At 46.6% G+C, this 24440-nt stretch overlaps 1 protein-coding gene across 5 annotated transcripts in view; it reads left to right on the top strand.

The window, feature by feature from the left end:
• dnajb2 (DnaJ heat shock protein family (Hsp40) member B2) overlaps positions 1–22371 on the top strand; it is a 45073-nt gene extending 22702 nt beyond the window's left edge. For 2 of the 5 annotated variants that reach the window (XM_052014733.1, XM_052014743.1), the window contains exons 7-9: positions 3179–3284; positions 9042–9112; positions 17225–19666. In XM_052014733.1, the coding sequence (XP_051870693.1) occupies positions 3179–3284; positions 9042–9112; positions 17225–17640 (593 nt within the window). In that variant the 3' untranslated portion in view covers positions 17641–19666. Of the gene's footprint in view, positions 1–3178; positions 3285–9041; positions 9113–17224; positions 19667–21400 lie in introns of those variants that run through there. The other 3 variants (XM_052014763.1, XM_052014756.1, XR_007956247.1) reach the window with 3 other exon arrangements.
• The last annotated feature ends 2069 nt before the right edge of the window (positions 22372–24440 follow it).

Here is a 24440-nt window from a genome sequence, read left to right as displayed (position 1 = left end):
CCCCCCCCCCCGGATTCTACGCCTCACCTACACACTAGGGGCAATTTACAGTGACCAATTAACCTACTAACCTGCACGACTTCAGAGCACCCGGGGGAAAATCAGGCAGTCACGGGGGAGAACCTGCAAACTTCACACAGACAACACTTGAGGTCAGGATTGAACCTGGGTCACTGGAGCTGCTGGTATGCACTCCTTCTGTGTGGTTGTAGGTAGAACATAGAACGTAGAATACTACAGCACAGGACAGGTCCTTCAACCCAAAATGTTGGGTCGAACTAATTAAGCTAATGACTCCTAATTAATCTAATCCCTCTTCCCCACACATTGACCATATCCCTCCCTTCCCTGCATATCCATGTGCCTATCTAAGACTCTCTTAAACGCTCCCATGCTATCTGCCTCTACCACCGCCCCTGGCAGTACATTCCAGGCTCCCACCACTCTCTGTGTAAATAAAAACTTGCCTCGCGCATCTCCTTTGTACTTTACCCCTCTCACCTTAAATACATGCCCTATAGTACAAGACATTAAAATCCTCGGAAAAAGATACTAGTGCTTACTCTATCTATGCGTTGCATAATTTTATAAACTTCTATCAAATCTTCCCTCAGCCTCCGCCGCTCCAGAGAACACAGTTCCAGTTTGTCCAACCTCTCCTCATAGCACATGTCCTCCAAACCAGGCAGCATCCTGGTAAACCTCCTCTGCACCCTCTCCAAAGCCTCCACATCCTTCCTGTAATGAGTCAACCAGAATTGAATGCAATACTCTAAATGTGGCCTAACCAGAGTTTTGTAAAGCTTCTGAAAGGTATGTCCTGACCTTCACAACTACCATCAAGGAGGAGGTACAGGAGTCTGAAGACCCATACTCAACATTTCAGAAACAGCTTCTTCCCCTCTGCCATCAAATTTTTGAGCGGTCCATGAACACTATTATTCCTTTTTTTTTGCACTTTTTTTATTTTTGTAGTTTTATGTCTTTGCACTGTACAGCTGCCACAAAACAATAAATTTCACATCATGTAAGTCATTGATAATAAATCTGATTCTGATTTCCCGGAGTACAATGCAGGATTTTACCAGACTCCAAGGGTTAAATTAGAAGATTACCGAAATTAGGTTTGCAATCCCTGCAACGTGGATTGTATTTTCTTTTGGAGTTGGTAAGGAATTGGTTGAGGAAAGGTGCTTTTGTTGTTGTGGAACTTAGGATATAGGGAGATTACCTTAAGACTGGAGCCAGCATGTTCAGGGAGAGGTTAGAAAACACATCGTCATGCAGAAGGTAATAGAAGGTTGGAGCAGTCTCCCACAGTCAGTGTTGATTGCTCATGGAGTGCAGAGGCAGCTATAATTTCTACATCTGTTTGAGAAAATGTAGCTCAACACTTGGATGAGTGTAGCAAAGTTGTGCTAAGGTTCCAGTTGGCCTCAGTCTCATTGATTGGTAGACCAACCACAAAGGACTGAATGCCTCCCCTCGTTTCTCTCCACGTGGTTAAGTAGCCTGCCTCAGGTCGCTTCTGAGTGGCAGCTGAGCCCGAAGGAACTCTTTCTTTGGGAGAAGGTGTGGAGAGAATGGTTCAGGTAGTTATATCAATAAAATGAAGAGTTTGTCTGGTTGCCTCCATTTCGGGTCTGAGAAAGGGGCAGAATAAAATCTTTAACCAGAGTGTAGCCAAAACATGAAATTTGCTTCCACTGGGAGTGTTTGAGGTAACAGGAGATGTGAACGTAGAATGAAGGAAGGTCATGCTCTTAGGGAGTGAGAGCTTGTGTGAAGCATGAGCATAGCATGAAACTTTTGGGCCAAATGGCTGTTTTCTCTGCTGTAGATGTGATGTGATCTATAATTCTATGACATGGAGTCAAGGTCAAAGTCTATATAAGTACTATGCACAAGTACATGTGTGCACAGGTGCAATGAAAAACTTTCTTGCAGCAGCATCACAGGTATGTAGCACACGACATTGATAAGAAAAACATAAATTATACAAAATGTACAAGAAGGGATACAAGTAGAGCAAAAAAAAAGTCTATTGTAGTGCAATGTGGTCATAGTGTTGCTATACTGAGGTAGTGATTAAGGTTGTGCAGGTTGGTTCAAGAACCGAATGGTTGAAGGGAAGTAGCTGTTCCTGAACCTGGTGGTGTGGGACTTCAGGCTTCTGTACCTCCTGCCCGATGGTAGCTGCAAGAAGATGGCATAGCCCAGATGGTGGGGATCTTTGATGATAGATGTTGCCTTCTTGAGGCAGCGCCTCATACTATATTTGGTATCTTGTAGTTTAAAGTAAACAGTTAATGGCAGGACCCTTAACAGCATTTATGTACAGAGCGACCTTGGGGTCCAAGTCTCTGAGAGTGGGAACGCAAGTAGATAGAGTGGTAAAGAAGGTGTATGACATACTTGGCTTCATTGCTGGGGCAGAGAGCACAAGAGTCAGGAAGTCATGATGCAGTTGTATAAAACTTTGGCTTGGCTGCACTTGGAGTATTGTGTGCAGTTCTGGTTGCCTTACTACAGGAAGGATGTCAAGGCTTTAGAGAGTGTGCAGAAGAGGTTTATCAGGATACTGCCTGGATTAGAGGGTATGTGCTGTAAGGAGAGGTTGGACAAAATTGTGTTGTTTTCTTTGGAGTGTCGGAGGCTGAGGGAAGACCTGATAGAAGTTTATAAAGTTTTGAGAAACATATATATGGTAGATAGAGTCTTTTTCCCAGAGTGGAAATGTCAAACACCAGAAGACGTAGCTTTAAGGTGAGAGGGGGAAAGTTTAAAACAGATTTACAAAGCAAATTTTTTTAAACACAGAGAGGTGGTGGGTGCCTGGAATGCGCTGCCGGGGGAAGTGGTGGAAGCAGATATGACAGTAACGTTTAAGAGAAATCTAGACAGGCACATGAATATGCAGGGAATGGAGGGATATGGATCATGTTCAGGCAGATGGGATTAGTTAGATTGATGTGGTCAGCACAGACATGGTGGGCTGAAGGGCCTGTTCCTGCGCTGTACTGTTCTATGATTCTATGTAGTGATCTAAGTAAATGGTGGCACAGGTTAGAGGGGCTGAATGGTCACCCTCTGGTCCTGTGTTTCATTCAGTTGTTAAGTTGCCTGTTACTCTCTGTCTCCTTTCTCCGAATTAATGAGTACCCTTTACTGTTGGCAGAGTTCTCATCGTTCTCCACCAACATTGGCGGGGGTGGAATGGGCAGTTTCCGATCAGTCTCGACCTCCACGAAGATCGTCAATGGCAAACGTGTAACCACCAGAAAGTGAGTATCCAGGATGAGATTCCGAGCATTCTGAAGGGACCTTGTCAGCTTAATCTCTTGTATGACAAATGCGCCTTCACAGCAATCAATCTGGCGTCAACTGTTTGTTGAACATCAAAGTGAAGCTGCAGATGCTGGAAATCAGGAAATAAAAACAGAAAATGCTGGATGTATTCAGCAGGTTAGGCTGCATCTGTGGGAAGAGTGACCTGCTGAGAACATCTTCCTGCTCTGCTCTTCACAACTCCTACGTTCTAATGTCTATGGAGACACAAGAGACTGCAGATCACACCATAGGGTTGTAGACTACCCAGGTGTTGTTCCTCTAGTGTACTCTTGTGTTCTTTGTCTATGTTCTTGCTCTTTATCTGCTCCCACTCACCCATTGACCAGATGACTTTGCTTGCAGCTGCTGGTCTCCCTGGCTTTACTTTATCAGGGACAATGCCTCTGCCCTCCACCCTCCCTGAAGTTTAACAAGCATCTTTTCTCCTTTTGTTTTTCTTTGACCTGAAACATAGAACAGTACAGCGCAGAAACAGATCCTTCGGCACATGATGTCTGTCTCGACCATGGAGCTAATTTCAAGTTCAAGTTATACGTTATTGTCAGTCACCCACGTGCTGTAAAACACATGAAGGAATGAAATGTCATTTCCCCCAGACTCTCACAACAGAGGACATACATAGAACAGAGGACATACAATAAACGCAGACAAAAAAATTGTGCAAGAACATATAGTGCAAAAAACAGTATATACAGAATACAAAATTAGTGCAAAACTGAGTTGGACGAAGAAAATACAGAACTCAGTGTGTTGCACTAATTGTATAAACATGGTCAGCAGCAGCCAAAGTTCTTGTACACCGTTGTGCAAACCAAGGCTTTTGATGTGGCATTTGTCTGAAACTGCTTCCAGGGTATTCAGGAGCCTGACAGCCTGGGGAAAAATCTATTGTACAGTCTAGTAATTCTGGCCCGGACGCTCCAGTACCACTTGCCAGACGGCAGTGGGACAAATAGGTCGTGGGAGGGATGAGAAGGGTCATCTATGATTCTGCGGACCTTGCGTGTGCTAATTCCATCTGCCTGCACGTAGTGTATACCCCTCCATCCCCTGCCTGTTCCTGTTAAATGTTGCTGTCATATCCGCTTCCACAAATTCCCCTGGCTGCATGTTCCAGGCACATTCCTCTCTCACCTTAAACCTTTGCCCTCTAGTATTTGACATTTTCACCCTCGGGGAAAATATCTCTATCTGCTCTATCTATGCCTATCATAATTTTATAAACCTCTATCCCATGAACCATTATTTCAAAGAACAGCAGTGTTCCAGTGGGTATTTATCTATTGACCAGCATTAAAACTGAACATCTGGCCCAACGTTACAAACGATCTGCAGGAGGGACTCAGCGGATCGAGCAGCATCTGTGAGAGGAAACGGATTATCGATGCAGGGTTTCGACCTGAGATGTCGACGATTCCTTCCCCCCTCCACAGACGCTGCCTGACCCGCTGAGTTCGTCTGGCAGATTGTTTGTTGCTCCAGATTCCAGTATCTGCAGTCTCTTGTGTGGCCAAGGTTTTGTTGCTTTTGTGGAATCTTGCTGTGCACATCTTTTCTGCTATGGCCCACAGGATCCCTTTTGTCCTTTCGGGAGTGCAGTTGCAACCTTAGTTCAGCATGTGCTCTGGATGAAGGCTTGGAGTGACAGTACAGCACTCAGTACTGCGAGTATCAGGGTGCATTTGGTTCTCTAGTTTCTGAAGTGGGGATTGAACTCGCAACCGTAGAACATAGAACAATTACAGCACAATTCAGGCCCTTCGGCCCACAAAGCTGTGCTGAACATGTCCCTACCCTAGAAATTACTAGGCTTACCCATAGCCCTCTATTTTACTCAGCTCCATATACCGATCTAACAGTCTCTTGAAAGATCCTATCATATCAGCCTCCACCACCATTTCTGGCAGCCCATTCCACACACTCAACACTCCCTGAGTAAAAAAACTTACCCCTGACATCTCCTCTATATCTAATCCCCAGCACCTTAAACCTATATCCTCTTGTGGCCACCAATTCAGCCCTGGGGAAAAGCGTCTATCTACCCGATCAATACCTGTCATCATCTTATACACCTCTATCAGGTCCCCCCTCATCCTCCGTCTCTCTAAGGAGAAAAGGCCGAGTTCCTTCAACCTGCTTTCATAAGGCATGCTCCGCATCTCAGGCAACATCCTTGTAAATCTCCTCTGTACCCCCTTTATGGCTTCCACATCTTTCCTGTAGTGAGGCGACCAGAACAGCACAGTGGGGTCTGACAAGGGACCTATATAGCTGCAACAATACCTCACGGCTCCTAAATTCAATTCCCCGATTGATGAAGGACAATACACCATATGCCTTCTTAACCACACAGTCAACCTGCGCTGCCACTTTGAGCGTCCTATGGACCCGGACCCCAAGATCCCTCTGATCCTCCACACTGCCAAGAGTCCTACCATTAATACTATATTCCGCCAACATATTTGACCTACCAAAATGAACCACTTCACACTTATCTGGGTTGAACTGCATCTGTATCCTATCTATATCCCTCTGTAACCTCTGACAGCCCTCCAAACTATCCACAACTCCCCCAACCTTCATGTCATCCGCAAACTTGCTAACCCACCCCTCCACTTCCTCATCCAGGTCATTTATAAAAATCACAAACAGTAAGGGTCCCAGTACAGATCCCTGAGGTACACCGCTGGTCACCGACCTCCATGCAGAATACGACCCTTCAACAACCACTCTTTGCCTTCTGTGGGCCAGCCAGTTCTGGATCCACACTGCAATGTCCCCTTGGATCCCATGTCTCCTCACCTTCTCCATAAGTCTCGCATGGGGTACCTTATCAAACACCTTGCTGAAATCCATATACACTACATCTACTGCTCTCCCTTCATCGATGTGCTTAGTCACATCCTCAAAAAATTCAATCAGGCTCGTAAGGCAGGACCTGCCCTTAACAAAGCCATGCTGACTATTCCTAATCATATTATACCTCTCCAAATATTCATAAATCCTGCCTCTCAGGATCTTCTCCATCAGCTTACCAACCACTGAGGTAAGACTCACTGGTCTATAATTTCCTGGGCTATCCCTACTCCCCTTCTTGAATAAGAGAACAAGATCCGCAACCCTCCAATCTTCCAGAACCTCTCCCGTCTCCATGGACGACACAAAGATCATCGTCGGAGGTTCCACAATCTCCTCCCTCGGCTCCCACTGCAACCTAGGGTACATCTCATCCGGTCCCGGCAACTTATCTAACTTGATGCTTTACAAAAGTTTCAGCACCACCTCTTTTCTAATATCTACATGCCCAAGCTTTTCAGGCCACTGCAAGTCCCAACTACAATCCCCCAGATCTTTTTCCATGGTGAATACTGATGTAAAGTATTCATTAAGTATCTCCGCTATTTCTTCCGGATTCTTACACACTTTCCCACTGCTGCACTTGATAGGCCCTATCCTTTCGCATCTCATCCTCTTACTCTTCACATACTTGTAGAACGCCTTGGGGTTTTCCTTAATCCTGCCTGCCAAGGCCTTCTCATGTCCCCTTCTGGCTCTCCTAATCTCTTTCTTAAGCTCCTTCCTTTTAGCCAGATCTCTCACATTACCTAGCTCTCTGTACCTTTTGTATGCTTTTCTTTTCCTTTTGACTAGATTTATTATAGCCTTCGTACACCACGTTTCCTGTATCCTATCATGACTCCCCTGTCTCATCGGAACATGTCTATGCGGAACTCCACACAAATACCCCCTGAACATTTGCCACATATCTTCCGTACTTTTCCCAGAGAACATCTGTTCCCAATTTAATTTTCCAATTTCCTGCCTGAGAGCCTCATAATTCCCTTTACTCCAAGTAAACGCCTTTCTAGTCTGTCTGTTCCTATCCCTCTCTAATGCTAACGTAAAGGAGATAGAATTATGATCAATATCACCAAAATGTTCACCCACTGAGAGATCTGACACCTGACCAGGTTCATTTCCCAATATCAAATCAAGCACAGCCTCTCCTCTTGTAGGTCGTTCTACATACTGTCAAGAACCCTTCCTGAACACACCTAACAAACTCCACCCCATCTAAACCCCTCACTGTCTGGAGATGCCAATCGATGTTTGGGAAATTAAAATCCCCCATCACAACAACTCTGTTATTCTCACACCTTTCCAGGATCTGCTTCCCTATCTGCTCCTCAATAACCCTGTCACTTATTGGGCGGCCTATAAAAAAACGCCCAGCACCGTTATCAACCCCTTCCTGTTCCTAACCTCCACCCACAGAGACTCCGTAGACAATCATGTCTACGTAGACTTCATAGACAAAACCTAACTTAAATGAGAGTACAGTTGGAGCTTACCCGTGCTGTCCCTGCCCTAGAACTATTTGATTAGAAGGTGTAGAGGAAGTTTTACTCTGTCTCTAATTCTTGCTGTCTTTGGAGTTGGCACATGTACTGAGATACAGCGAAAAACTTAGTTTTACAAGTCATCCATACAGATCATTTCATAATGTAAGTACATGAGGTAGTACAAAGGGAAAAGCAGTGACAGAATGCAGAATATAGTGTTTTATGGTTACAGAAAAAGTGCAGTACAGGTAGACAATAAGGTGCAAGGGCCATGCTAAGGTAGATTGTGAGGTCAAGGGTTCAACAGGTCCATTCAAGAGTCTTTTAATAGCGGGATAGAAGCTGTCCTTGAGCTTGGTGGTGTGTGTTTCCAAGCTTTTGTATCTTCTGCCCGATGGGAGGGGCAAGAAGAGAGAATGTCCGGGGTGGGTGGGGTCTTTGATTATGCTGGCTGTTTTACTGAGGCGGCAAGAAGTGTAGACAGAGTCCATGGAGGGAAGGCTGGTTTCCGTGATGTGCTGAGCTGTGTCCACAATACTCTGTAATTTCTTGTGGTCTTGGGCAGAGCAGTTGCCGTACCAAGCTGTGATACAACTGGATAAGATGCTTTCAGTGGTGTATCCATAAAAATTGGTGAGGGTCAATGGGGACATGCTGCATTTCATTAGCCTTCTGAGGAAGTAGAGATGCTGGTGAGCTTTCTTGGCCATAGCATCTATGTACTTGGACCAGGACAAACTATTAGTGATGTTTACACCTAGGAACCATCTCCACCTCAGCACTTTTGATACAGACAAGGGCGTGTGCTCCACCTCACTTCCTGAAGTCAATGACCAGATCTTTTGCTTTGCTGACATTAAGTTAGAGGTGTACAAGATAATAAGAGGCATTGATCGAGTGGACAGTCAGAGACTTTTTCCCAGGGCAAAAATGGCTAACATGAATAATTTTAAGGTGATTGGAGGAGGGTATAAGGGGGATGTCAGAGGCAAGTTTTTTTACACAGAGAGTGGTGGGCGTGTGGAACGCACTGCTGGCAGAGGTTGTGGGGGCAGATACATTAGGGACATTTAAGAGTCTCTTAGATAGTTACATGAATGATAGAGAAGGAGAGGGCTATGTGGGAAGGAAGGGTCAGATAGATCCTAGAGCAGGATAAAATGTCGGCACAACATCGTGGGCTGAAGGGCCTGCCCTGGGACTATTTGGTGGGACAGTGTGGAAGGGGGGGAGCTTTACACTATATCTAACCTTGTGTTGTCCCTGCTCTGGGAGCACTTATTTTCCTCTTGCCTCAATTAATTTCCATCTCCAAAGAATAACCCATGTGTTTTTGACCCACTGTAGGATTGTGGAGAATGGCAAAGAGACAGTGGAAATTGAAGAAGATGGACAGCTGAAATCGGTTCGAGTCAACGGTAAGCAAGATAGGAGGCTCATGAGAGAGTAGACCATGTGAGGCCAACACGACGGGAGCAACAGGGAATCCTGGGGAAGAGCTAGTGAAGAGATCAGTGGGAAGCCAATGGCAGCGAGACTGGAAGGATAGACCACACCAGCGATTAGGAACTTTGATTAGAGATATTCTGCATTACATGCAAGAATCCTGAATAATTATATTGTAGAAATAAAGACTCACCTTCCCTCGCCCCACCCCCCAAGCCTTGTTTATTCTCAATGGAACCAGCTGGTTTTAGGGAAAATTCTGGTCTTAGGCTGTTTCCACCACCTGAATTGCCAGCCAGAAGGGGCAACGCACAGAAAGCTGGAGGAACTCAGCAGGTCAGGCAGCATCTATTGGATGGAAATGGACAGTCGACGCTTTGGTCTGAGACCCTTCGTCTGGACTGAAAGATAGAGGGGTGATGGCCGGTGTAAAGAGGGGCAGGGAAGGGGTGGAGCAAGAGCTGGCAGGTGATAGGTGGATCCAGGTGAGGGGGGGGTGATGGGCAGGTGTAATGAAAATATTTTAAAGTTTGTTCCTTGTTCTTTCCTGATTCACCATCAAGAGATATTCACAAACAAAGAAGGTACTATACATGTGTTAAGTACTATAGAAGCTACTTTATTGGAGCTATATTGGTATTGGTTTATTATGTCACTTGTACCGAGGTACAGTGAAGGACTTGTCTTGCATACCGATCGTACAGGTCAATTCATTACACAGTGCATTGAGGCAGTACAGGGTAAAAACAATAACAGAATACAGAGCAAAGTGTCCACAGCTACAGGGAAGTGCATTGCAGCTAGACAATAAGGTGCAAGGTCATAACAAGGTAGATTGTGAGGTCAAGAGTATAAAGAATAAAATACAGAAAGGAAGAAGAAAATAAAATACAGAAGGAAGCAAAATAATACTTATCAACCAATCAATGAACCGATCTATATAATGCTGGAGGGAACCTCAGGTGTCCAATAGCCTTTCACACATCTTCTCTCTGTTTCTCAGCAGCAGTCGCGACCCAGCCTAAGGGAAGATTCCGATTTGTACAAAGAAGGTGCCCCTTTTTATACCCTTCAAAAACTTAACATAACTTTCACCCCAGTGCTTTTCCATTCCATAGTGGTACCAGCCTATACCTTCTAATCACTTGTGACCTTCAGCCTAGATGCATAACTTAGAACCAGAGACAGCAGGTCTGAAGGAAGACATGTTGGTCATCCTTACCTGCTCTCAAGGCTGTGTGTCAGTGCTCCCGTAAGTTCTCAAAACGTTCCCACGTTCCAAGCTGACACCATTTTGTCTTACAACCACCATTTTGTGTTACATACTAAGGAGGAATCAGAAATGACTTTTGGCTAATTTAACTTACAGCAGGTGAGGGAGGGATAAGTGGGAATAGTGACAGAAGCTGGGAGGTGATAGATGGAAGGGACAAAGGGCAGAAGATGACGGAATTTGATAGGGAGAGGAAAGTGGATCATGGAGTAAAGGGAGGGAGGTGGGAGTAGTGGGGGAGAGGAACCAGTGGGAGGATGGTCTCCCTCTTCGCAACGCTCCAGACCAAAGAATGTTATTAGTAATACCCAGCGACATAGAATTTAATAGAGTAGAATGATTATAGTAAAAGTAATGAATAGATCTGCAGAGAGCAGCTTGCAATGAGTTGCCACGCTCCGGTGCCTCGGTACAAGTGACAATAATAAACCAATGCCCTCATCTCCCCTCTATCTTTCAGCCCAGATGAAGGATCTCGACCTGAAACGTCGACGGTCCATTTCCCTCCGCAGATGCTGCCTGACCCGCTGAGTTCCTCCAGCGTTTTGTTTGTTGCTCCAGATTCCAGCATCTGCGGTCTCTCGTCTAGGGAGGGACCATACATCAGGGGATCTGGAATAGACTAAATTTAGTTTGTTTGGTCACTAGAAAGCCCCTCGCTAGAGTATGAGTTAGTCACTCAGCACCTGACTCTTAAGCCTTGGGGTATGGAGAATACTTTGAGCACTGCATCTTTTTTTCCTTTACTAAAGCCACTGGCTCTGGATGTCGTTCTGCACAGAAATCCTTGCCTGGTTTTATTCCATGAAAAGCATTAGTGAACCCGATGGGTGGGTATTTTTAGTTACCATTACTGAAGCAAGCTTTACATTTATAACTTCATGGCTATTTAATTCCTGTAATTCATCTGCAATGGTGGGATCTAAACTTGCTGTGTGTCACTGGTCCAGAATACTGAGGTTTATAATCACTGACAGATGTCATGAAATGTATTGTTTTGTGGCAGCAGTACAGTGCAAGACATAAAGACATAAGAATATAAGTTAGAAAAATATATAAATGGTGCAAAAGAGGAATAACAAGGTAGTGTTCATGGGTTCATGGACCGTTCAGAAATCTGATGGCAGAGGGGAAGAAGCTGTGCCTGAATCATTGAGTTTGGTCTTCAGGCTCCTGTACCCCCTCCCCTAATGGTAGTAACATGAACTGGGTGGTGAGGGTCCTTAGTGATGGATGCCGCCTTCTTGAGGCACTGCCTTTTGAAGATGTCCTCAATGGTGGGGAGGGTTGTGCCCGTGATGGAGCTGGCTGAGTCTACAACCCTCTGCAGCCTCTTGTGATCCTGCCCATTGGAGCCTCTGTACCAGGTGGTGATGCAGCCAGTCAGAATGCTCTCCACTGTACATCTGTAGAAATTTGCAAGAGTCTTTGATGACGTACCAAATCTCCTCAAACGCCTAATGTAGAGCCACTGGCGTGCCTTCTTCGTGATTGCATCGATGGATTGGGCCCAAGATAGCTACTTAACCAGTATACTGCCATACTCTCAACGGTGGTGGTGAGTCACCTTCTTGAATCTCTACCAGCCTTGTGATGAAGGTGCTCTGGCACTGCTGTTTGGTAGGGAGCTCCGGGATTTGGAACCGGTGATGAGAAGTCAGGTTGGTGTCCAGTTTGGAAAATGCAAGGGGTGGTGTTCCCTCATGCCTGCAGCTCTCCTCCTACTTTGTGACAGATGTCACAGGTTTGGGCAGTGCAGTTGGGGTAGCCTGGATGAGTAACTGCAGTGCGTTCTGTAGATGATCGGCACTGCTACTGTGCTACTGTACGGTGGTTTAAGCTGGTAGATGTGGTACCAATTAAATAGGTTGCTTTGTTCTGGATGGTGTTGAGCTGTGCTCATCCAGGTAAGTGGAGAATATTTCATCATGCTCCTGACTCGTGCCCTATAGACTGTGAGAAGACATTACAGTGTCATATGGAGAGTCTCTTGCCTGCAGGATGCCCAGCTTCTGACCTACACCTCTAGTCACCATATATATGTGGCTGGCCCAGTTAACTAGTGACCCTGGCACATTTATGACTGGAAGCTCAGCAACTGTTATGCCATTGATAAGATAAGATATCTTTATTAGTAACATGTACATCGAAACAAACAGTGAAATGCATCTCTTGCGTAGAGTGTTCTGGGGGCAGCCTGCAAGTGTCGCCACGCTTCTGGTGCCAACATAGCACGCCCACAGCATCCTAACCCGTACGTCTTTGGAATGTGGGAGGAAACCGGAACACCCGGAGGAAATCCATGCAGACACGGGGAGAACATACAAACTCCTTACAGACAGCGGCCAGAATTGAACCCGGGTCACTGACGCTGTAAAGCGTTACACTAACCGCTACACTACCGTGCCTGTCAAATGTCAAAGGTAGCTAGTTAGACTCTCCCTTGTTGGAGATTGGTAAATTGGTTTATTATTGTCACATGTACTGAGGTACAGTGAAAACCTCTGTTTTAATGATTTCATTACAACAGTGCCTTGAGGTAGTACAAGGGAAAAGCAATAACAGAATGCAGAATAAAGTGTTACAGTTACAGAGAAAGTGCAGGCAGACAATAAGGTACAAGGCCATAACAAGGTAGATGTGAGGTCAAGAGTCCATCTTATTGTTCAATAGTCTTATAACAGCAGGATAGAAGCTGTCCTTGAGCTTGGTGGTACGTGCTTTCAGGCTTTTGTATATTCTACCCGATGGGAGAGGGGAGAAGAGAGGATGACTGGGTGGGTGTGGTCTTTGATTATGTTGCTGCTTTACTGAGGCAGCAAGAAGTGTAGACAAGAGTCCATGGAGGGGAGGCTGGTTTCTGTGATGTGCTGAGCTGTGTCCACAATTCTCTGCAGTTTCTTGTGGTCTCAACCAAGCTGCGATGCATCCAGATAGGATACTTTCTATGGTGCATCTATAAAAATTGGTGAGGGTCAACAGGAACATGCTGAATTTCTTTAGCCTCCTGAGAAAGTAGAGGCACTGGAGAGCTTTCTTGTCCATGCTGTCCACGTGGTTGGACCAGGGCAGGCTATTGTTGATGCTCACTCCTAGGTACGTGAAGCTCTCAACCCTCTTGACCTCATCACCATTGATGGGAGCGTGTGCACTGCCCCCATTCCTGATGTTGGTGACTGGATCTTTCCTGGCACTTTACGACACAATTGTTAGCCACCACTTATCATCTCATGTCTGAATGTTGTCCGGGTCTTGCTACAGGCAGACATGGACAGCTTCATTTGCTGAGGAGTTGTGAATGAGTTGATCATTGTTCAACCATCCCCACAATGAGGATCAATACGATCAGAGACATTTCTGTTTCTGACCTTATGATTAACGGAAGATCATTGATGAACCCACTGGAGATGGTTGGGCCTGGGTCACTGCTCCGAGGAACTCCTGCAGTGATATCATGGGGCTGGGATGATTGACCTCCAACAACCACAACTACATTCCTTGTACTGTTCTCCATGGAAATGATTACACAGCTTGGTGATGGCTTCTGTGAATGACTGAAGGATAATCTTTCACATTTATACGGCCACCCTTCAGTGATGAATGTTGTGAGTGAATGGAACTGTTCCTCATGTCCTTCTCGATCTCCACCAGTTTGTGGTGGTGCTTCTACCTTTTACGGGAATCTCCAAGCCTGACTGTTTCAAATTTTCGTCTCTGGTGCATCACCACTGGCAGCTCCCTGGACCCCGAGCTTTGGAACTCCCTCCCTAAATTGGTAAATTGGTTTATTATTGTAACTTGTACCAAGGTACAGTAAAAAAAAACTTCTCTTGCATACTGTTCATACAGATCAATTCATTACACAGTGCATTGAGTTAGTACAAGGTAAAACAATACAGAATGCAGAGTAAAGTGTCACAGCTACTAGTGCAAGGAGACAATAAGGTGCAAGGTCATAACGAGATAGATTGTGAGGTCAAGAGTCCAATTTATTGTACTAGGGAACTGTTCAATAGCCTTACAACGGTAGGATAGAAGCTGACCTTGAGCCTGGTGGTATGTGCTTTCAGGCTTTTGTATCCTATACCTCCACACCCCTCTCTGCTCTAAATGTGTTTTGAAACCTACTCTTTGACCCTGCTTTTAGGTTGTTTATGCTATTTAAAGCATCCAGCAATCTCAAGTTATTGACTTGCACATCACTCCCCTTTCAAAACTGCTCAAGTTTGAATCAAGCAGTGGGATGAGTTTGTAACAAGTTCCTTCTTGTTCTCAGGTTTTCCCTTTGGGGTCAAGGATGATTTGTTACTGCCTGGGCATTCTGAGGTGGCTAGTGAGTCCAATGTAGGATCTAACTAACATGCTGATCCACAACCCCCACCACCCACCCCTCCCATTCGCACCATGTATCCAACACAGGGGATTGGGTTGGAGTTGTGAGTCCAAGTGCATCCACTGCTCATGGTGAAAGGGGCTTTACATTGCATCCTCATGGCCAAAGTGGAGAGAAGTACTCCAGTAGCAACAGCTGCTTCCATAGTGAGGGGTAATCAGAAAGATGTGCCGCGGAGGGAGGCTGTTCGTCCCATCCTGCTGATGCCTACTCTTTGAAGGAACCATCCAATTGGATTTACATTCCCTGCTCTTTTCCCTAAAGCCTTGCTAATTGTTCCCTTTTAAGTGTTTATCCAGTTTCCTTTTGAAAGTTCTTATCAAATCTGCTTCTGTCACCCTTTCAGGAGAATCTAATCCTCATTCCACCCAGCCCACCCCATTTCTTTAGCTGAACCTTCTATATTGGTGTCCTCTGGTCACTGACCCTCCTGCCAGGATCCATGTTAATATACAAACATCTAGAAGGCAAAATGTAGGATCTTTGAGTAGAGATGGGTGCCTGTGGGAGGCAGGACTGACAAATCCACATGTGGCAGTCAGCGCCTGAGGGCTGGACAGCTCCACGTGGGTATTGGTATTGGTTTATTATTGTCACTTGTACCGAGGTGCAGTGAAAAACTTGTCTTGCAAACCGATAGTGCAGGTCAATTCATTACACAGTGCAGTTACATTGAGTTAGTACAGAGTGCATTGAGGTAGTACAGGTAAAAACAATAACAGTACAGAGTAAAGTGTCACAGCTACAGAGAAAGTGCAGTGCAATAAGGTGTGAGGTCACAACAAGGTAGATCGTGAGGTCATAGTCCATCTCATCGTATAAGGGAACTGTTCAGTAGTCTTATCACAGTGGGGTAGAAGCTGTCCTTCAGTCTGGTGGTACGTGCCCTCAGGCTTCTGTATCTTCTACCTGATGGAAGAGGAGAGAAGAGAGAATGTCCCGGGTGGGTGGGGTCTTTGATTATGCTGCTCGCTTCACCAAGACAGCGAGAGGTAAAGACAGTCCAAGGAGGGGAGGTTGGTGTATGTGATGCACTGGGCAGTGTCCACAACTCTCTGCAGTTTCTTGCGGTCCTGGGCAGAGCAGTTGCCATATCAAGCCATGATACATCCAGATAGGATGCTTTCTATGGTGAATCAATAAAAGTTGGTGAGAGTCAAAGGGGACAAACCAAATTTCTTTAGCCTCCTGAGGAAGTAGAGGCGCTGGTGAGCTTTCTTGGCCATGGCATCTACGTGATTTGACCAGGATAGGCTGTTGGTGATGTTCACTCCCAGGAACTTGAAGCTCTCAACCCTCTCGACCTCAGTACCATTGATGTAGACAGGTGCATGTACACCGTTCCCTTTCCTAAGTCAATGACCAGCTCTTTTGTTTTGTTGACAGAGGACAAGGTTGTTGTCATGACACCATTCCACTAAGCTCTCTATCTCCTTGCTGTGCTCTGACTCATCATTATTTGAGATACAGCCTATAATGGTGGTATCATCTGCAAACTTGTAGATGGAGGTAGAGCAGGATCTGCCAACATAGTCATGAGGGTATAAGGAGTAGAGTAGAGGGCTGAGGACGCAGCCTTGTGGGGCACCAGTGGACAAGATGGGAATGAGGTTTGTTGATCTGGGTGTGGGGTAACATGGTCGCCCCAATGCAGGAAGGATGGAAAGGCTTTGGAGAGAGTGCAGAAGAGGTTTACCAGGATGCTGCCTGGATTAGAGGTTATGAGCTATAAGGGGAGGTTGGACAAACTTGGGTTGTTTTCTCTGAAGCCTCGGAGACTGAGGGAAGACGTGATAGAAGTTTATAAGATTATGCGAGGCATAGATAGGATAGACATGAATCTTTTTCCCAGGGTAGAAATGTCAAGTACTAGAGGACATTTAAGGTGAGAGGGGGAAAGTTTAAAGGAGATGTGTGGGGCAAGCTTTTTACACAGGGAGCGGTAGGTGCCTGGAACTGACTGCTGGGGGGAGTGGTGGAAGCAGATACGATAGAGGCATTTAAGAGGCTGTTAGACACATGAATATGCAGGGAATGGAGGGGTATGGATCATGTGCAGGCAGAAGAGATCTGGTTTAATTTGGCATCATGTTTGGCACAGACGTGGTGGGTTGAAGGGCCTGTTCCTGCACTGTACTGTTCTGTGGTTTCTCGGTGGGGTCAGTGGATTGCTCGGTAAGTGGGCAGGAATTGTGTTCTGTGGTGGGTCTCTATCCTGTCCTGTGGGTGGGCATTCTGACAGGGAGAGGGTTGTAGGTGATGGCTCATAGCGTGAGAAGGTGGGGCTGGAGGGTTGTGGCCAAGGGATGGGACGTGTTGAGGATGTGGCTTGTGTGCAGTGCGTTGGGTGGGATCCGGCCCTGACGCTGGGGCTTTGTGGGCAGATGTTGCTGTTCACTGTTGGTCCGTCCTGTCCAGGTGTGGAAGACCAGATGGCTCTTGCTCTGGAGCTGAGCAAGCGGGAGCAGCAACAACTTCAGGGCGAGCCGTCGAGAGCAGCGCACCCCCAGCCCAGCTACGGTTTTGAGGAGGAGGACGAGGAAGATGAGGATCTCCAGCTGGCGATGGCCTACAGCCTCTCCGAGATGGAAGCCCAGGGGCGAGGAGCAGGTGGGAGCAGAGGGAGGGGAAGAGACCGCGCCCGTGTGGTGGCAGAGGAGGGGAGAGTGCCTGGGGGCAGGGGCCCCGTGGGAACAGTGAACAGTGCCGGCCCCAGGGGCACGAGCCGGACCAAGGAAGTCGGGGGTCATGGGGGCACGGCTGAGGTGCCTCAGTCCTCTGCTGAGGAGGAAGCAGAGAAGAAAAAGAGTCGGTGGAAGTGTCTCATCAGCTGAGTGTTGGCCGTGGTCCAACTCATGTTGACTGCCTTCCCCTAACCCTTAACTCCATCTCTATCCAACTCCTCACCTGCTCCCCTTCCCCTGCTCAAACTCACAATGCCAAAGCCTTATATTGGGGCTGAGAAATGGGTATATGAAGTGAATAGGCCTTTGCTGCTTCTCCCTCCCTCCCTCCCTCCCTCCCTCCCTCCCTCTCTCTCTCTCTCTCTCTCTCTCCCTCTCTCTCTCTCCCCCTCCTTCCCTCCCTTTCTCTCCCTCCCTCTCTCGGGGTTTTGTGAATTTGTATGGATTAACACTCCTTGATTGACTTGCTGCCGGCTATGTTTTTGACTGGTACACTGGATTTTCAAAGCATAAATACTTTAACGGTGCGGATGGTGAGCATCCAGCCTATCGTGTCCGGGATGGTGATTTACACCCCAGGTCACACTCTAAAAGTGGAGCTTGATCTCAAAACCAACAATACACCCAATCCTGACACAGTCACAAGGAAACACAGAATGAAGCCTGAGGATTTCACAGGGTCAGGCAGCATCTATGGAGGGAAATGGACAGTCGACGTTCATCTGGACCTGATGTAGGACAGGGCGTGAAGGGTCTCAACGCGAAATGTCGACTGTCCATTTCCCTCCACAGATGCTGCCTGACCCGCTGAGTTCCTCCAGCTCCTTTGTGTGTTGCTCCAGATTTCCAGCATCTGCCATCTCTTGTGTCTGCACAGTCACAAGGCGCAGGTTGGCTTAAAATGGAACATACTTGTCTTCTGCCTGTCATGTCCTTGCATGAATTCCAAACCCCACCCCTAGTACAGCTCCTCCCCGGCCAACGGAAGTCCAACTTATGTTCAACATACACATGAGCATTTGGGAGACCAGACACATTCACAGGATCGGAACCCAACAGGACGACCTGTGCCTGGGAGATGAAGAATACTCAAGGGAACCCAGCCCACTTAGATATTTATTAGTCCTGTGCCCAGAGAGAGAACTCGGGAATGATGTATAGGGGGTGCAGCGTCCCTCACTGGTAGAATAAAGGGGGTCATTTGGGGTAATGCACAGTTTTACTCTGTGTCTGACCCATACTATCCTTTCCGTGCATGGGACGGTGTAGTGGGAGCTTTACTCTGTATCTAACCCATACTGTCCTTCCTCCAGGAATGTGCGCTGGGACAGTGTAGAGGGAGCTTTACTCTGTATCTAACCCATACTGTGCCTCCTCCGGGAATGCCTCATGGGACAACATGGATGATGTTTTACTTTGACCTGCACAGGGAGGGTTTGACAGCATCTTTATCAGCCCCAAATACCTTCACGTTTTGGATCACAGGGTGTGAATGGCCAGGGCTGTGTTTATTCTCTATTAAGTTGCTAACTTGCACTGCACCAACCTAGGTGACAAATTATCGTGGCAGAATTTAAACACAAGTTGCACAGCTTAGTGTGTTGCATTTCGAACCACAGCCTCTCTCGCTCTCTCCCTCTTTCCTCTCTTTATCAGACGCAGAATTCCAGGCTTATTCAGGCTGACTAGCTGCAGTTATTTTCCAGCAGGTAAAGCTTTCATTCCTTTACTTGTTAATGTTTGTTTAATTCATCCCTTGTTTATCGGCACTGCGTGATTCTTGTGTGTAACCATGTTACATGTTTTTTCCTTTGCTTGCTGCTCTTCGATTTTCTCTCCCGAAACCTTCGCTGCCCATTTCTAGGATTGGAAAGCAAGTGTGGAAACTAACCCAACCGAGGCGTATTTGGGAGACCGTGCTCGCGATGGCTGTCTGATCAGTATTATAACACTTATTAAAATGTCTCTCCATCTACATTTTATACAGGAGCACTTTAACTGGGAATGTATAGAAAAGTTCCTTGTATGTTTGAAAATGATTGGACAATTTAAAGTACACCATGTGTACACATTTATTTACTGTTTTAATGAAATATTCTGTTCTGAACTTTTGTCTTTGATGCTTTGTGGAGAAGTGTGGCGTGATGGGTCAATGTTTGAGTTTTTACATTACTTGCCCCTTTAAAAGGATCCCTGTGTCTGCGTGGGTTTCCTCCGGGTGCTCTGGTTTCCACCCACATTCCAAAGACATACGGGTTAGGAAGTTGTGGGCGTGCTATGTTGCCGCCGGAAGTGTGGCGACACTTGCGGGCTGCCCCCAGAACACTCTATTGCAAAAGATGCATTTCACTGTGTGTTTTGATGTACATGTGACTACTAAAGATATCTTCCGGCACCAACATAGCATGCCCACAACTTCCTAACCTGTATGTTTTGTTACTATTTGGAATGCGGGAGGAAACCGGAGCACCTGGAGGAAACCCACGGAGACATGGGGAGAACGTACAAACTCACAGACAGCAGCCAGAATTGAACCTGCCATTCTCTTCCTTGAGGTTAATCAATAACTCTACTTCCACAGCCCTTTCCCCACTGAGAGAAGAAATTCCTCCTGGCCTCTATCTTATATACAAGACCCCTAATTCTGAATCTTGAAACACTCCCTGGCATGTTATAAGAGGAATTATCAGATAAATCCTGAGATGGGATCATGCAGGGAGATGTTCAGTCAGATGTGTGGAAGCTTGGCTAAATAGGTGGTTTTTAGGGAAGCAAGAGAGACAGAGATACAAGAGACTGCAGATGCTGGAACCTGGAGCAACAAACAATCTGCTGGAGGAACTCAGCAGGTCGAGCAGCATCTGTTGTGGGGGGGGGGGGGGGGAGGCACTGTTGATGTTTCAGGTTGAAACCCTGCATCGGGAGGGAGAGAGAGAGACAGGATGGTTTGGGGAGAGTGTGTAAATGCTAGGTCAAGGGGATTGAAACTGTAGCCATCAATGACACAACAATTACATCTGGGGATGATGAAAAGGTCCAAGTTGGAAGTGTAGGCTCTGGAGCAGGTTGCGGAGGTAGGAAGCTGCTACCTCGAAGTTTCTCCACGACCACTTAGGATTGGTTGCTCCTGTGGTTTCCTGAGGCTTTTGTCAGTTCCTCATTTTTCCACCTTCTGGTTTACACTTAATCCTTAGTCTAGGTATTCTCCAAACCTGTTGATCGTGGTCTCGTTGGATGGCCATTATTCGATTTCTGCATAATACTGCACCCTATCAGACTAGGAAGTTTCTGTGTTTGGTACTGAGGTCTGTGAGGAGGTCTGCAATTGTCAGCAGGACCCTGGGCATGGAGAGAATTGTGGGGAGTTGAGGTGTGCTGCTGGCAGCCTTAGGAACAGACTCAACCGGGGATTCCATGGAGTCCCAGAGAAATACAGCATGGATACAGGCCCTTTGGCCCAACAAATCCATGCTGACCACAGTGCACACCCAGCTAGTCCTAATTTCCGGTGTTAGGCCCATATCCCTCCAAGCCCTGCCCCTCCGTGTACCTATCCAAGTGCTTCTTAAATGATACCATTGTATCTGCCTCACCCACTTCCTCTGGCAGCTCGTTCCATATACCCACCACCCTCGGGACCCTTTTAAATCTTTCCCCTCTCACCCTAAACCTACGCCCCCTAGTTTTGGACTCCCCTACCCTGGGGAAAAGACTGTTACTGTCCACCTTATCTCTGCCTCTCATAATTTTAAACACTTCTATAAGATCACCCCTCATTCTCCTATGTTCCAAGGAATAAAGACACAGCCTGGCCAACCTCTCCCTGTAACTCATGCCCTCGAGTCCTGACAACATCCTCGTAAATCTTCTCTGCACTCTTTCCAGTTTAACCATGTCTTTTCTACAACAGGGCAACCAAAACTGTAGACAGTGCTCCAAGTGCAACATCACCAACAACTGAAACAACTGCAACATAACGTCTCAACTCTACGCCCCGACTGATGAAGGCCAGTGTGCTAAATGCCCTTTTCACCACCCTGTCTACCTGTGACGCCACTTTCAATGAGCTATGCACTTGTACTCCTAGGTCCCTCTGTTCCATTGCACTGCCATTCATAGTACAAGTCCTACGCTGGTTTGACTTTCCAAAATGCATCACCTCGCACTTATCTGTATTGAAATCCATTTGCCATTCCTCGGCCCACTTCCCTAACTGATCAAGGGGGTTATCTCCCATGGAAAGCTGATGGGCAGTTGCCTCTGGATCAAACTTGCTGAGAGGGAGGAGGAGGTGTAGAGTTGGTGGCAAGGTTGGATAGTGTGGTCTGTGGTACAAGTTCACTGTTTAACTGTCATACTCTATATAGAGGTTGGGGGCTTGGCCCATGGATTAGAGAACAACCATTGGTTGGGGAGGTTACAAGAGAATCCATCTTTTTGAGTGTTCCTGTTGTTTAGTTGTCAAGGGCTGTGATGGACTGTGGAGAAAATTTATGAGAAAGGTCTCATGGCTGAGGGGCATTGGTTATCTTGAAGGACTGGCGCAACTGGGATTATTCCCCTTGGAGCAGATAATATGGTTCAGATTGGGAGCTATGTGGATTTGAGTGGGAAGAAAACTCTCTTCCACTGGCAGGAGAACAGTTAATCAGAGGAGACAAACTGGGAAGGGAACCAGAGTTGGGAAGGGAAGTTGCTTCCTGGTGGTGAGTTAGCATCGTGTGTACACCCACACCTCAAGGACTGCAGCGGTTCAAAAAGGCAGCTCACCACCACCTTCTCAAGGGGAACTAGGGATGGGCAATTAAATGCTGCCTCAGCCTCTGGAGCCCACATCTCTTGAATGGATATAAAAAAATCTGTGGAAAAAAGAATTGGATGAAAACTCAAAGAAGAACATAGAACAGTACGGCACAGGAACAGGCCCTTTGGCCCATGATGCCTGTGCCGACTATGATGCCAAATTAAACTAATTCCATCTGCCTGCTTGTGGTCTCTACATCTCCATTCCCTGTATGCTCATGTGCCTGTCTAAACAGTATAAGTCATTGGTGAGGCCAAATTTGGAGTATTTTGTGCAGTTCTGGTCACCTAACTATAGGAAGGATATCAGTAAGATTGAAAGAGTACAGAGGAGATTTACTAGCATGTTGCCGGGTCTTCAGGAGTTGAGTTACAGGGAAAGATTGAACAGGTTAGGACTTTATTCCTTGGAGCGTAGAAGAATGAGGGGAGATCTGATAGAGGTTTACAAAATTATGACGGTATAGACAGAGTAAATGCGAGTAGGCTCTTTCCACCTAGATTAGGAGAGATAAGTACGAGAGGACATGGCTTTAGGGTGAAAGGGGAAAGGTTTAGGGGGAACATTAGGGGGAACTTCTTCACTCAGAAAGTGGTGGGAGTGTGGTCACTCCCAGCTGCCATCTGATGTATTAAATGCGGGCTCACACTTGTGTTTTAAGAATAAATTGGATAGATACATGGACGGGAGAGGTCTGGAGGGTTATGGACTGGGTGCAGGTAAATGGGACTAGCGGAATAAAGTTTTGGCACAGACTAGAAGGGCCAAATGGCCTGTTTTCTGTGCTGTAGTGTTCTATGGTTCTAAGTGCTTCTTAAACCTCACTATTGTATCCGCTTCCATCACCTCCCCCGACAGTGAGTCCGGCGGGGGAACGGTACAGAGCCATGGGGACAGAGGAGGGGAGAGCTTGTCAAAGAACAATGGACTCACTGAAGTAAAATGTGGAGCTGGAAGTTTCCTCTGAGCCTCTCTTCACACAAAGGGCTCTTGTAATGACACTAAGGCAACAAAATGGGAACTCAGAACCCCCAGATTCATGAGCAATGGAAGTAAATGGCCATTGAACCTCTCTGGGGTTTTATGCGTGTACAGTTGCATTTGTAGAGAACCTCTTGTTCATTCATCTTTCAGGCAGTGAGCATCACATGCGAGGTGAGCATCAATTGCCCATCCCTACACACCTTGAGAAGGGGGCAGTGAGGCACCTTGAAATGTTCCAAAATATTTCACAACCATTTATCAAATAATCTACGACACAGAACCACACGAGAGGCAAGTAGAAGTTCAGTCAATGAAGGAGATTTTAAGGAATAGAGAGAGGGTTGGGAGGTTTAGGAAGGGCCTTGGATGTTGAAAAATGTGGCCACCTTTGATGAAGCAATTAAATTTAGGGAGCAGGAGCGATTAGAAATGGAGAATGTCTTTGGGTAAAAGAGACCATTAGTGTGACTTCTGAACCTGACATTCTCCTGTTGGTTTATTGCTTTGAAAAGCACCAAATACATTTTGGTGTCATTTATTGCATCTGGTGCTCCCGGTGTGGTCTCCTCTGCATAGGTGAGACCGGATGTAGATAGGGGGACCGCTTCATCTGCCATAACAGAGAGGATCTCCCGGTGGCCAGCCATTTTAATTCCACTTCCCATTCCCACACTGACATGTCTGTCCACAGCCTAGACGCAGATTGAGGCTAGACACAGATTAGAGGAACAACACCTCTAGTTCCGTCTTGGTAGTCTCCAACCTGACAGCATCAACATCAATTTCTCTTTAACTGAGGGCTAACCACTCCCATCTGTTCCCACACCCCCATCTTTGTTTTCCCTTTGGCTCTTTTACCCCTTCTCTTTCCTCTCATGATCTGTCCTCTCACCCACACCTTCCTCCCTCTCATTCCCCACCTCCTTCCCTTTATTCCATGCTCTCCTGTCCTCTCCTACCAGATTCCATCTTCTTCAGCCCTTTGCCTCTTCCTCCTATCACCTCCTAGCTTCTCACTTCATTCCCAAACCCCCCCCCCCCCACACCTGGATTCACTTATCGCCCGCCGGCTCGTGCTCCTCCCTCTCCCCCCACCATTCCATTGTGGCTTCTCCCCTTCTTTCCAGCCCTAATCAAGGGTCTCGACCTGAAACGTCGACTG

This window comes from Pristis pectinata, chromosome 1, assembly GCF_009764475.1.
Source record: "Pristis pectinata isolate sPriPec2 chromosome 1, sPriPec2.1.pri, whole genome shotgun sequence".
In the NCBI taxonomy this organism is placed as follows: Eukaryota; Metazoa; Chordata; class Chondrichthyes; order Rhinopristiformes; family Pristidae; genus Pristis; species Pristis pectinata.
Note: the sequence above shows the minus strand (reverse complement) of the source record. Positions and strands in the feature narration are given on the sequence as shown.